Source organism: Salmo salar, chromosome ssa10 (genome assembly GCF_905237065.1).
Source record: "Salmo salar chromosome ssa10, Ssal_v3.1, whole genome shotgun sequence".
NCBI classification, from domain to species: domain Eukaryota; kingdom Metazoa; phylum Chordata; class Actinopteri; order Salmoniformes; family Salmonidae; genus Salmo; species Salmo salar.
Genome location: NC_059451.1, coordinates 119059584 through 119073693, shown reverse-complemented (window position 1 = coordinate 119073693; position 14110 = coordinate 119059584). Strand labels below are relative to the sequence as shown.

The 14110-nt window shown below is 41.6% G+C and overlaps 1 protein-coding gene across 21 annotated transcripts in view; it reads left to right on the top strand.

Moving 5' to 3' along the window:
- Positions 1-14110, top strand: part of LOC106561741 (pleckstrin homology domain-containing family A member 5) — a 248718-nt gene that overhangs the window by 159082 nt on the left and 75526 nt on the right. For 20 of the 21 annotated variants that reach the window (XM_045688504.1, XM_045688512.1, XM_045688508.1 and 17 more), the window contains 2 exons: positions 1982-2082; positions 9950-10065. In XM_045688504.1, the coding sequence (XP_045544460.1) occupies positions 1982-2082; positions 9950-10065 (217 nt within the window). Of the gene's footprint in view, positions 1-1981; positions 2083-4431; positions 4822-9914; positions 10066-14110 lie in introns of those variants that run through there. The other variant, XM_045688521.1, reaches the window with a different exon arrangement.

Sequence of the window (14110 nt, the reverse complement as noted above, 5' to 3'; positions counted from 1 at the left end):
AGAAAGTCTCAACCCTCTCTCTGTCGCTCTCTTTCTCTCTCCACTTTCTCTCCACTTTAACTTCTTTCTTTCTCTCAACCTCTCTCCATAACGCACCCTGTAACATTAGCCATGGTTGTGTTGCAATGCGGAGCCCCTCACCGTGTTGTTCTTTTGCATAACTGTCTTGGTTTGAATTGTGTTTGTTTATTTGGTTGTTCAATGATTCAGTGTGGAGACTAGAGCAACAGCCCCTGTAGGCTGGATGGATGTAGTAGAGGGTGTTAGCATCTAGGCTTCCTGTAGCTTATGCCTCACAGAAAACACACACACACACACACACACACACACTACACACACACACACACACACACTTCCACACATACACACACACTTCCACCCAGTATGGTCTCTCAGCTGGACATAATAAGGCTTAGTGAGAGTTATTTCTCTGCTGGAGTTTAATCAATGGACAGATGCTAATCTCTTCCTCCCTGTCACTGGGTCCTGTTGTTCTCTTCTGACCAGAGAATGAATGCCAGTACTGTTGCTGCCTTTTTTATATGGTGACAATCACAGCGTCCCTCTCTTTCTCCTGGTGTTCCTCTCAGCTATGTACATGTTGTGACAGGATGTTTTGTTCTTGTAGAGGTTTGTTATTAGCCTGGTTCCACATCTGTTTGTGCTGTAAAGCTAACCGTTCATTGGGACACAAGGCGACACAAACAGATGTGGGACCAGGCTAGAGTTGCGTAGATTCTGGGATGGAAAATGGGGTTCAACTTGTCACATGAAGTCCTGTAAGCCCTCTAATACTCATTTTGCTATGAAAAGTCTCAAAAGACATTTCAAACATGTAAGACCTAGATAGTTTGAACTACATCTATCCTTACCTTAATGACCTAATCCTCCTGTTCAGGAAGAGGTCTATCCTTACCTTAATGACCTAATCCTCCTGTTCAGGAAGAGGTCTATCCTTACCTTAATGACCTAATCCTCCTGTTCAGGAAGAGGTCTATCCTTACCTTAATGACCTAATCCTCCTGTTCAGGAAGAGGTCTATCCTTACCTTAATGACCTAATCCTCCTGTTCAGGAAGAGGTCTATCCTTACCTTAATGACCTAATCCTCCTGTTCAGGAAGAGGTCTATCCTTACCTTAATGACCTAATCCTCCTGTTCAGGAAGAGGTCTATCCTTACCTTAATGACCTAATCCTCCTGTTCAGGAAGAGGTCTATCCTTACCTTAATGACCTAATCCTCCTGTTCAGGAAGAGGTCTATCCTTACCTTAATGACCTAATCCTCCTGTTCAGGAAGAGGTCTATCCTTACCTTAATGACCTAATCCTCTAGTTCAGGAAGAGGTCTATCCTTACCTTAATGACCTAATCCTCCTGTTCAGGAAGAGGTCTATCCTTACCTTAATGACCTAATCCTCCTGTTCAGGAAGAGGTCTATCCTTACCTTAATGACCTAATCCTCCTGTTCAGGAAGAGGTCTATCCTTACCTTAATGACCTAATCCTCCTGTTCAGGAAGAGGTCTATCCTTACCTTAATGACCTAATCCTCCTGTTCAGGAAGAGGTCTATCCTTACCTTAATGACCTAATCCTCCTGTTCAGGAAGAGGTCTATCCTTACCTTAATGACCTAATCCTCCTGTTCAGGAAGAGGTCTATCCTTACCTTAATGACCTAATCCTCCTGTTCAGGAAGAGGTCTATCCTTACCTTAATGACCTAATCCTCCTGTTCAGGAAGAGGTCTATCCTTACCTTAATGACCTAATCCTCCTGTTCAGGAAGAGGTCTATCCTTACCTTAATGACCTAATCCTCCTGTTCAGGAAGAGGTCTATCCTTACCTTAATGACCTAATCCTCCTGTTCAGGAAGAGGGATCTGTTTCACAGCAGCAGTAGCTGCTACATAAATAAACTTTTGAAGGAGGTTAAACAAGGTTCTGCATATCATGTTTTGTTTCCTGTTTGTTTTTGTTTCCTTCAGATGAGAAAGAGGAGGGTATACTCGGCAGCATCCTCCTGCCTAGCTTTCGTATATCCATGCTGTCTGTCGACGACCACATCAACAGAAAATATGCCTTCAAGGTCAGTACTCACTACTTGTTTTCATCCTTTTGTCAAACAGTTTTTTTTGGGGGGGGGGGTGGGTCTACAGTAGTTGATGCTTTTTATTTGATGTCTGAGATTCCAGAGTTAAGAGGAAACAAGTGAGAGATGCATTAGAAGGTGGAAAATGCCAGTTGGTTCGATTTGTTTGGGAGTGGTCCGAGTGAGGGGCCTAATTAGACGAGCCTAATGGGAGGGATATGTAACCTGAAAACTATCTGTTATTGGCAGAGAGGCTTGAAACTCTTTTTTTTTTATTGGTCTATTAACTTATACCGCCTGGTGATATTGCCAGGCTGGCCAAAACTCCATCCTACCAAAACAGGCTGCAATTTCAGACTTTTCAAAAAGCTCTTACACAAAAAATGGCATTATCATAATTTTTCACAATATACACTGAGTGTCCAAAACATTAAGAACACCTTCCTAATATTGAGTTGCACACCCCCCCCCCCCCTTTTCCCATTTAGAACAGTCTTAAGGCACTTGAGGCGTCACTACAGACCTGTGTTTGATCCCATAATAAAAAAACATCTAGTGGCCCTTTTGGGTACTTCAGATTATCACAAGTATCTGTAATTATCTCTGGCCTTATCACATGTAAAATATATGAAATAGTTAAATAAGATGATTTAAAAAAAAGAATAATAATAATAATAATTGAATGACAAATCTATAAAACATTATCCTAAATATAAACCATACATTTTGTGAACATCATTGGTGTTTTAATGTCAGTGTTTCATCATGAATATCCTTTATATTTGTTTTACAAGTTGTATTTATTTTGCAATGTCAATAAGTATTTGTTGTCAATGTTTTACCGTCAAACTGTCAGTTGTGATGAGCTGCAGAGTTAATATAAAAAATAACGCAATTGTTGATTACGTGCTTATTTCATTAATTAGGCTATTTTCTCTTGAACCATATGGTCTATCCACTAGAAACTCAAGGACAATATAAAACATGAATATTATATATTAATAAAACATGTTTTAAGTTATTCAAGTATAAATTACCAAAGTTCCCATAGATTGCCATCGATTTTCTGTTAATTACCAAAAAAATGACTGAAGATTCCGGTAACTTTAGTAAATTACCGGTAGTTTTTACAACCCTCGTCTGGGTCAAACAGAGGAAAAATAAGGCTTGTTTTTGGCATGTACCGCTACTGCTTTAAGCATTGTTAGTAAGCAGCAGAAGCTATAGCATAACGTTTCACTCCAATAGCCTCTTGAGTCCTGCGGCAACCAGTTGTATTTAATTTAATGGCGTCTCTCTCAGTGCTGTGGCTTTCTCTCTGGTCTGGTTCCTTTACAAAGCCAGAGGGAGGGAGCGATGAGGGTTCGACTCAGCCCTGCCAAGCAGCACAGCCACACACAGACGCCCAGGAGTCTGCCCAAGCTTGGTCTCTCGAACCAACCACACAGACTCAAGTTTCCATTTCCTCAGAGAAAGAAGGGGGAGAGAACGAGATGAGGGAGAGGAGGAAGAAGTAGAGCTCTGCATGACTCCTGTGGAATAATAATTATTAGCATTTCACATAACACAAAAGGACATGTAATGACGATAACTCGGCTGTATGCCAGTCGTGTTAAAAGGCAAATGAGATTTTTACAGGTTAAAGTTTTTCACACTTGAAAGGCAAATTCCTTCTTCAATTCACATGTGAGGTGGAAACATGTTATTCTTTTCACATGTGAAAAGGTGGTGTTAACATGTGAACTTGATATTAGATACATGTGAACATATAGTGTCTCTTGTGTTTTCACATGTCAAACTGCAAATGACACATGTGAATCTGCAATTGACATGTGAGGAGAAAACATGTTAAAGGGTAGGTTGCATAAACATAACCACATGTAACATATCGATTTTCATTAGAATATGCATCAAAAGTCTCAATGCAAAGTTACACCTTTATTATTATCATTATTATTATTATTATAAAACAATTTTTTTCCAGACAAACCGGTCCCACTTCAAAGCTAGCTTCTCGTTTTTTGGGCCACAAATGAGTCGTAACCCCATTCTTGTGGGTATTACTGCACTAGCTACGAATGACGGAAAAGTACTACAACACTCACTTGCTCGACTACCAAACACACAGGAAAAGAGGAGATGCAGTTTTATATGGTTATATGATTTCTTCTAAGTGGGTGTACATAGTAGCTCACCAGCGTCAACACTTGTTTTGGAATGTAATCACGTGCTAGCATGGCTAATAGCTAATGCTAGCCAGCTGGAACTAGCTTGGTAGCACCGGTTCTCATATTACGTTGAGAAATAGTGCATTCTGGGTAGTTCCGAAGATAACTTAATAAATATGTAAAAACGCTAAAACATAACTAACCAGATCGTGACAACTAAGTTACTAAGTCTTTGTGACCACATTGTGTTGTTACATTGGTGAGTAAAAACTCATGCTTCCTTCCCTTTAAACTCTCCATATTCCTGTCTCTTGTGGCGAACAAGGCCCTTATTCCTCACTGACTGTTGTTACAGATGAATTTGTGGATGGCAAAGGAATGACTGCCTTTTGTTTGTCAGGCTCTGGTAAACAGGATATTGTGAAAAAGATGACTCATTCAATGTGTTCTTGTCTGTCTCTCTCTGCTGTCTTCCACGCACACACTAACAATGCCTTGGTTTGTCTATTGTGAGCGGATCTTGAGTGAGGAGAATCGGCTGCCAGTTTACCAGTCCAAGCGTTGCATGGTAAGTCCTGAGTCCTGATTCCATATTAGTGGTATGCACATCTTATGAGTCATGGGTTTAGATAGCCTACATGGGTGATGGTGGTGTGGATATCCACAGCCCACTGATTCTCACGTTCTTCACCTGCTGTCAGCCAGGATCTTCTCTCCCAAAATATACATCTGGTCAAGCAGGGAGGATATAAACTAGTCACTGATGCTGTCAAAACGAATGACCAGCACTCCTTAAGAAGTACATGAAGACGTGTGTGTGTGCGTGTGCGTGCGTGTGTGTGTGTATATCTAGAGTTGAAGTTGGAAGTTTATATACACCTTAGCCAAATACATTTAAACTCCGTTTTTCACAATTCCTGACATTTAATCCTAGTAAAAATTCCCTGTCTTAGGTCAGTTAGGATCACCACTTTATTTTAAGAATGTGAAATGTCAGAATAATAGTAGAGAGAGTGATTTATTTCAGCTTTTATTTCTTTCATAACATTCCCAGTGGGTCAGAAGTTTACATGCACTCAATTAGAATTTGGTAGCATTGCCTTTAAATTGTTTAACTTGGGTCAAACGTTTCGGGTTGCCTTCCATAAGCTTCCCACAATAAGTTGGGGGAATTTTGGCCCATTTCTCCTGACAGAGCTGTTGTAACTGAGTCAGGTTTGTAGGCCTCCTTGCTCGCACATACTTTTTCAGTTCTGCCCACACATTTTCTATAGGATTGAGGTCAGGGCTTTGTGATGACCACTCCAACACTTTGACTTTGTTGTCCTTAAGCCATTTTGCCACAACTTTGGAAGTATGCTTGGGGTCATTGTCCATTTGGAAGACCCATTTGCGACCAAGCTTTAACTTCCTGACTGATGTCTTGAGATGTTGCTTCAATATATCCACATAATTGTCCTACCTCATGCTGCCATCTATTTTGTGAAGTGCACCAGTCCCTCCTGCAGCAAAGCACCCCCAGAACATGATGCTGCCACCCCCATGCTTCACGGTTGGGATTGTGCTCTTTGGCTTGCAAGCCTCCCCCTTTTTCCTCCAAACATAACGATGGTCATTATGGCCAAACAGTTATATTTTTGTTTCATCAGACCAGAGGACATTCTCCAAAAAGTTATGGCAGTTTTGGAGCAGTGGCTTCTTCCTTGCTGAGCGGCCTGTCAGATTATGTCGATATAGGACTCGTTTTACTGTGGATATAGATACTTTTGTACCTGTTTCCTCCAGCATCTTCACAAGGTCCTTTGCTGTTGTTCTTGGATTGATTTGTACTTTACGCACCAAAGTACATTCATCTCTAGGAGACAAAACGCGTCTCCTTCCTGAGCGATATGACGGCTGTGTGGTCTCATGGTGTTTATACTTGCGTACTATTCTTTGTACAGATGAATGTGGTACCTTCAGGCATTTGGAAATTGCTCCCAAGGATGAACCAGACTTGTGTAGGTTTTTTTTTTAGGTCTTGGCTGATTTCTTTTGACTTTCCCATGATGTCAAGCAAAGAGGCACTGAGTTTGAAAATAGGCCGTGAAATACATCCACAGGTACACCTCCAATTGACTCAAATGATGTCAATTAGCCTATCAGAAGCTTCTAAAGCCATGATATAATTTTCTGGAATTTTTCCAGCTGTTTAAAGGCACAGTCAACTTAGTGTATGTGAACTTCTGACCCACTGGAATTGTGATACAGTGAATTATAAGTGAAATAACCTGTCTGTAAACAATTGTGTCATGCACAAAGTAGATGTCCTAACCGACTTGCCAAAACTATAGTTTGTTAACAAGACATTTGTGGAGTGGTTGAAAACGAGTTTTAATGACTCCAACCTAAGTGTATGTAAACTTCCATCTTCAACTGTATATATATGTAAAAATAAAGAAAAACCCTTGAATGAGTAGGTGTGTCCAAACTTTTCACTGGTAACAGTACCAGTGAAAAGTTTGGACACACCTACCCATTCAAGGGTTTTTCTTTGTTTTTACTATGTTCTACATTGTAGAATAATAGTGAAGACACCAAAACTATGAAATAACACATATGGAATCATGTAGTAACCAAAAAAGTATGAAACAAAGCCACTCTTTGCCTTGATGACAGCTTTGCACACTCTTGGCATTCTCTCAACCAGCTTCACCTGGAATGCTTTTCCAACAGCTTTTCCTTCACTCTGCGGTCCAACTCATCCCAAACAATCTCAATTGGGTTGAGGTTAGGTGATTGTGGAGGCCAGGTCATTTGATGCAGCACTCCATCACTCTCCTTCTTGATCAAATAGCCCTTACACAGCCTGGAGGTGTGTTGGGTCATTGTCCTGTTGAAAAACAAATGATAGTCCCACTATGCACAAACCAGATGGGATGGTGTATCCCTGCAGAATGCTGTGGTAGCCATGCTGGTTATGTGTGCCTTGAATTCTAAGTAAATCACTGACCGTGTCACCAGCAAAGCACACCCACACCATCACACCTCCTCCATGCTTCATGGTGGGAACGGAGATCATCCATTCACCTACTCTGCATTTCACTAAGACACGGCGGTTGGAACCAAAAATCTCAAAGGACAGATTTCCACCTGTCTAATGTCCATTGCTCGTGTTTCTTGGCCCAAGCAAGTCTCTTCTTTTTATTGGGGTCCTTTAGTAGTGGTTTCTTTGCAACATTTTGGCCAATAAGGCCTGATTCACGCAGTCTCCTCTGAACAGTTGATGTCACTTGAACTCGGTGAAGCATTTACTTGGGCTGCAATTGTAGGTGCGTTTAACTCTAATGAACTTATCCCCTGCATCAGAGGTAACTATGGGTCTTTCTTTCCTGTAGCTGTCCCCATTTTCATCATAGCGCTTGATGTTTTTTTGCGATTGTGCTTGAAAAATCTTTAAAAGTTTTTCAAATGTTCTGTATTGACTGACCTTCATGTCTTAAAATGATGATGGACTGTTGTTTCTCTTTGCTTATTTGAGCTGTTCTTGCCATAATATGGACTTGGTATTTTACCAAATAGGGCTATATTCTGTAAACCACCCCTACTTTGTCACAACACAACTGATTGGCTCAAACACATTAAGAAGGAAAGAAATTCCACAAATTAACTTTGTAGGCCATCATTGTAAATAAGAATTTGTTCTTAACCTGTTATGGCTAGGGGGCAGTATTTTCACGGCTGGATAAAAAACGTACCCGATTTAATCTGGTTACTACTCCTGCCCAGTAACTAGAATATGCATATAATTATTGGCTTTGGATAGAAAACACTCCAAAGTTTCTAAAACTGTTTGAATGGTGTCTGTGAGTATAACAGAACTCAAATGGCAGGTCAAAACCTGAGAGATTCCTTTACAGGAAGTGGCCTGTGACCATTTCTTGAACTTCTTTTCCATCTCTATCTTTTACAAAGGATCTCTGCTCTAACGTGACACTTCCTACGTCTTCCACGGGCGCTCAGAGCCCGGGAAAAACCTGAATGTCGTCATCCCAGCCCCAGGCTAAAACACATTATCGCCTTTCTCAAGTGGCCGATCAAGGGACTGTGGGCTTAGGTGCGTGCCCTGGCCGCCCCCGTCTTTGTGATTTTTCCTCTGTTTGCCGAAAAGGAGATTCCCGGTCGGAATATTATCGCTTTTTTACGAGATAAATTGCATAAAAATTGATTTTAAACAGCGGTTGACATGCTTTGAAGTACGGTAATGGAATATTTAGAATTTTTTTGTCACGAATTGTGCCATGCGCACGACCCTGATTTACCATTTCGGATAGTGTCTGGGACGCACGAACAAAACGCCGCTATTCGGATATAACGATGGATTATTTTGGACCAAACCAACATTTGTTATTGAAGTAGCAGTCCTGGGAGTGCATTCTGACGAAGACAACAAAAGGTAATCGAACTTTTATAATAGTAAATCTGATATTGGTGAAGGCTAAACTTGCCGGGTGTCTAAATAGCTAGCCCGTGATGGCTGGGCTATGTACTTAGAATATTGCAAAATGTGCTTTCACCAAAAAGCTATTTTAAAATCGGACATATCGAGTGCATAGAGGAGTTCTGTATCTATAATTCTTAAAATAATTGTTATGCTTTTTGTGAACGTTTATCGTGAGTAATTTAGTAAATTGTTAGCAAATTCCCCGGAAGTTTGCGGGGGTATGCTAGTTCTGAACGTCACATGCTAATGTAAAAGCTGTTTTTTGATATAAATATGAACTTGATTGAACAAAACATGCATGTATTGTATAACATAATGTCCTAGGTGTGTCATCTGATGAAGATCATCAAAGGTTAGTGCTGCATTTAGCTGTCTTCTGGGTTTTTGTGACATTATATGCTAGCTTGAAAAATGGGTGTCTGATTATTTCTGGCTTGGTACTCTGCTGACATAATCTAATGTTTTGCTTTCGCTGTAAAGCCTTTTTGAAATCGGACAGTGTGGTTAGATAAAGGAGAGTCTTGTCTTTAAAATGCTGTGAAATAGTCATATGTTTGAAAAATTGAAGTTTTTGTATTTTTGAGGAATTCGTAATTCGCGCCACGCCTATCATTGGATATTGGAGCAGGTGTTCCGCTAGCGGAACGTCTAGATGTAAGAGGTTAACTGACTTGCCTAGTTAAATAAAGGTAAAATCAAATAAAAATAAAAACAAGGCATTCCAGGTGACTACCTCATGAAGCTGGTTGAGAGAATGCGAAGAGTGTGCAACGCTGTCAAGACAAAGGGTGGCTACTTTGAAGAATCTCAAATATAAATAATATTTTGATTTGTTTAACACTTTTTTTGGTTACTACATGATTCCATATGTGTTATTTCATAGTTTTGATGTCTTCACTATTATTCTACAATGTAGAAAACAGTAAAAAAAATAAAGAAAATGCCTTGAACGAGTAGGTGTGTCCAAACTTTTGACTGGTACTGTATGTCACAACCTTCCTTTATAGTGAGTGTGCTATTGTAAAGAAAGTTTGAAAGGAGAGGGAATTGCCACCCTAGTCCAAACGGACTGATCTGATTACAATGTTGGCTTTCGAAACTCGATGAGGTCAGGGTATAAGAGACCACATCCCAGTTGAGTCAACTAACCGGCTGTGTTCTCTCTCTTCCTCTTCCAGGTTACCCTCTCTTCTCTTCCACTCTGATCTGGCAGGCAACACATCCCAACATGCGGACGTACTACTTCTGCACAGACGCAGCCAAAGACATGGAGTCATGGATGAAGGTGATGACAGATGCTGCCCTGGTGCACTCTGAGCCTATCAGGAGGTTTGTATTCAATCAATTAATCAATCAATCAATCAATCAAACAGACGCTTTGTTTTTCCATTCAGTCAAGATGTCTGTAGTATCAAAAACAGAGACACTATTTCCCATTCATGTGACCTGTGATGCTCATATTGTCTTAAAGGCAATTTAGCTCCTGAAGTGGGAGGAATAAATGAATTAGATTTAATGCGAGGGTTTGAACGATGGTAACCTCCTTGATAGAAATATGAAGGAGCGGTTCTGTTCAATCGTTTTACTTGTCTTTTCTCGTTGTGTGAGCTCTGTTAACGGCGCTCCTCATGTTGTTTAGGAAAGAGTCTCATCCACCTCAGCATATTCCAGTCCTCTAGACGACTACAGAAACACTGTTACATAACCTGCCAGTTGTCAAAGCCTTTAGTATGGGGAGGATAACTCTCTGTGTGTTGTTGTGTGTCCTGGGTGCACGATGCAGGTGTAGCATGAAGGATACATTAGCTACAGTACATGCTGTACTGTGTGTGTGAACATGTGCGTGAGATAGATGCGTCATGTGGGGGGGGCAACCTGTCTTCGCTACACGGGTGAGCAGCGTGTGTGCGCGTTCGTGTGTTTGTGGGCGCGTGTGTGTTTGTCTACATGACGAACAGAGAGGAGGACTAAACAGTTGTTTTTTAATTCATCTGGTTAGCTAGATGAACAGGGTTAGGGTTAGGGTTAGGGGTTGGGGTTAGGGTTAGGGGTTGGGGTTAGGGGTTGGGGTTGGGGGTTGGGGGTTGGGGTTAGGGGTTGGGGTTAGGGTTAGGGGTTAGGGGTTAGGGGTTGGGGTTAGGGTTAGGGGTTAGGGGTTAGGGTTAGGGGTTTGGGGTTAGGGGTTGCGGTTAGGGTTAGGGGTTGGGGTTAGGGGTTAAGGTTGGGGTTAGGGGTTAGGGTTAGGGGTTAGGGGTTGCGGTTAGGGGTTGGGGTTAGGGGTTAGGGGTTGGGGTTAGGGTTAGGGGTTAGGGTTAGGGTTTGGGGTTAGGGTTAGGGTTAGGGGTTAGGGGTTGGGGGTTGGGGTTAGGGGTTGGGGTTAGGGGTTAGGGGTTAGGGGTTGGGGTTAGGGGTTAGGGTTAGGGGTTGGGGTTGGGGTTAGGGGTTGGGGGTTGGGGTTAGGGGTTGGGTTTGCGGTTGCGGTTGGGGTTGGGGGTTAGGGGTTGGGGTTAGGGGTTGGGGTTAGGGGTTAGCTGGAACAACGCTGCTGCCAAAAGGCTCTCTGGTCTTTTTCTTGTTTACTACAAGAGAAAGAAATACTCATCTAATTTAAATACAAATACTAATTGCATTTACATACAAATACTAATCTCATTTACATACGAATACTCAGCTCATTTACATACAAATAGTCATCGCATTTACATACAAATACTCATCCAAATTCAATAGAAAAACTAATCTCATTTAAATAAAAATACTCATACCATTTACATCGAAATACTCATCTAATTTACATACAAATACTCATCCCATTTACATACAAATACTCAGTCCATTTAAATAGAAATACTCAGCTGTAATGGCTGTTGAAGGGAGTAGACCAAGGCGCCGCGTGTTTAGTGCTCATATTTGTATTTATTATACTGAAACACTATAAACAAAACAAGAAAACGACAGCCAGCAGTTCTGTCAGGTTAACATGAACTAAACAGAAAATAACCACCCACAAACACAATGAAAAAAAACCCTACTTAAATATGGTCTCTAATCAGAGGCAACGAGATTCAGCTGCCTCCAAGCAAATTCAACATAGAAATAGATACCCTAGAATAAACATAGAAATAGAAGAACATAGAACATAACCCCAAAACACACAGAAAAACACCCCCTGCCACACCCTGACCAAACTACAATAACAAATAACCCCTTTTACAGGTCAGGATGTGACATCAGCTCATTTACATAGAAATACTCATCTAATTTACATACAACTACTCATCCCATTTACATACAAATACTCATCTCATTTACATACAAATACTAATCTAATTTACATACAGATACTCATCTCATTTACATACACCCACACTCATCTAATTTACATACACATACTCATCCCATTTAAATAGAAATACTCATACCATTTAAATGCAAATACTCATCTCATTTAAATACAAATACTCATCTCATTTAAATACACATACTCATCTCATTTAAATACACATACTCATCTCATTTAAATACTAATTTCATTTAAATGCAAATACTCATCCTATTTCATACCCTTTCCCTTGTCTTTCTTTATTAAAACCTGATGGGTAGTTGGATACAGTCTTCCAACCCCCAGAAGAAAGCAAAGCAACATTCTCATGGAGGCCCACAGCTATTAATACTCCTGATCAGCCAGTCAGTGGTGTGGAATGCAGCAAAAACATGCCTGATGAGGTTATGCAGACACGGTTTTCATAGGGCCCATATGACTTTTATAGACTTGGAGCAGAGACAGACAGTCAGACAGACAGAGGGCTGTGAAAGACATTATGTGTGACTACTGCCATTTAACGGTAACGGCCTGTGGGTGGAAACTGGGAAGGCTGTCAGATTGGTCTCTTTTCCTTCTCTCTATCTCACTCTCTCTCTCTTTGTCTCGGTCTCTCTCTATCTCACTCTCTCTCTCTTTGTCTCGTCTCTCTCTATCTCACTCTCTCTCTCTTTGTCTCGGTCTCTCTCTATCTCACTATCTCTCGAACTCGATGGGTTGTCTTAGTTGATTTGACCTTGAGCCCATTCAAGGCCAAGGACCAATGATATCCATTACGGCACCTACCTGTTGAACAGATATGGTGTGTGTGTGTGTGTGTGTGTGTGTGTGTGTGTGTGTGTGTGTGTGTGTGTGTGTGTGTGTGTGTGTGTGTGTGTGTGTGTGTGTGTGTGTGTGTGTGTGTGTGTGTGTGTGTGTGTGTGTGTGTGTGTGACACCAGAGAGATCAGTGAGGGGTTGCCAGCAGGTCTGAGCGGTACCTTCAGGGATTGTCAGTCTGGACTGGAGTCAGATAGTCAGAGCCAATAGTTGATTGGACTTCTCTGGTTTCCCTTGTCTCAGCACTAGGCTGGCAGCTTCAGGATCTATTGTATCCCAACTAGCCCCTACCAGGATCACTTTCCCTGCAGCTATACTAGTAGAAAGTAGGACTGAGTGTCAGAGACAGACCGACTGGTGTGCCAGATGGGTGTGGTTTGCACTTTTGTGACTATTTTCTTGGTCTATTAAGCAAGGCAAGCTCAATCCAGCCTTGATAAAGTACTGGTATTGTAAAGTAGTGTATTATTTGTTTGAGAGCTGCTGCCCCCATACTACATGATTATTATTATTATTATTACAGCAGTGTCCATACCCGCTGGGTCAAGTTCTATATGGTATATTCTGACTGTAAAAATGAAAGGATTTAATCATGGTATCTGTGAAAACATTGTGACTAATTTCCCTGGTGCCTTATATCAGCCTGGTCTGATGTAGTTATTAGAACTCTATGTGAAGTGTTGCCCTCAGTCTCTCTGTCTCTCTCTCTCTCTCTTGCCGTCTCTCTCTCTGTCACTTTCTCTGTCTCTCTGTCTGTCTCTCTCTCTCTCTCTCTGTCTCTCTCTCTGTCTCTCTGTCTGCCTCTCTCTCTCTCTGTCTGTCTCTCTCTCTCTCTCTCTGTCTCTGTCTCTCTCTTGCTGTCTCTCTCTCTCTCTCTCTCTCTCTGTCTGCCTCTCTCTGTCTGTCTCTCTCTCTCTCTCTCTGTCTCTGTCTCTCTCTTGCTGTCTCTCTCTCTGTCTCTCTCTCTTGCTGTCTCTCTCTCTGTCTCTCTCTCTGTCTCTCTGTCTGCCTCTCTCTCTCTCTGTCTGCCTCTCTCTCTCTCTCTGTCTGTCTGTCTGTCTGTCTGTCTGTCTGTCTGTCTGTCTGCCTCTCTCCCTCCCTCCCTCCCTCCCTCCCTCTCTGGGTTTGATGTCTTGATTGTTTTTTAATTGTATCTTGTATCGCTGACTCGGCTCTCCTGTTATTTTCTTTCATCCTTCCTCCCTCCCCTTGCCTCCTCTTCTCCTCCCTCCCC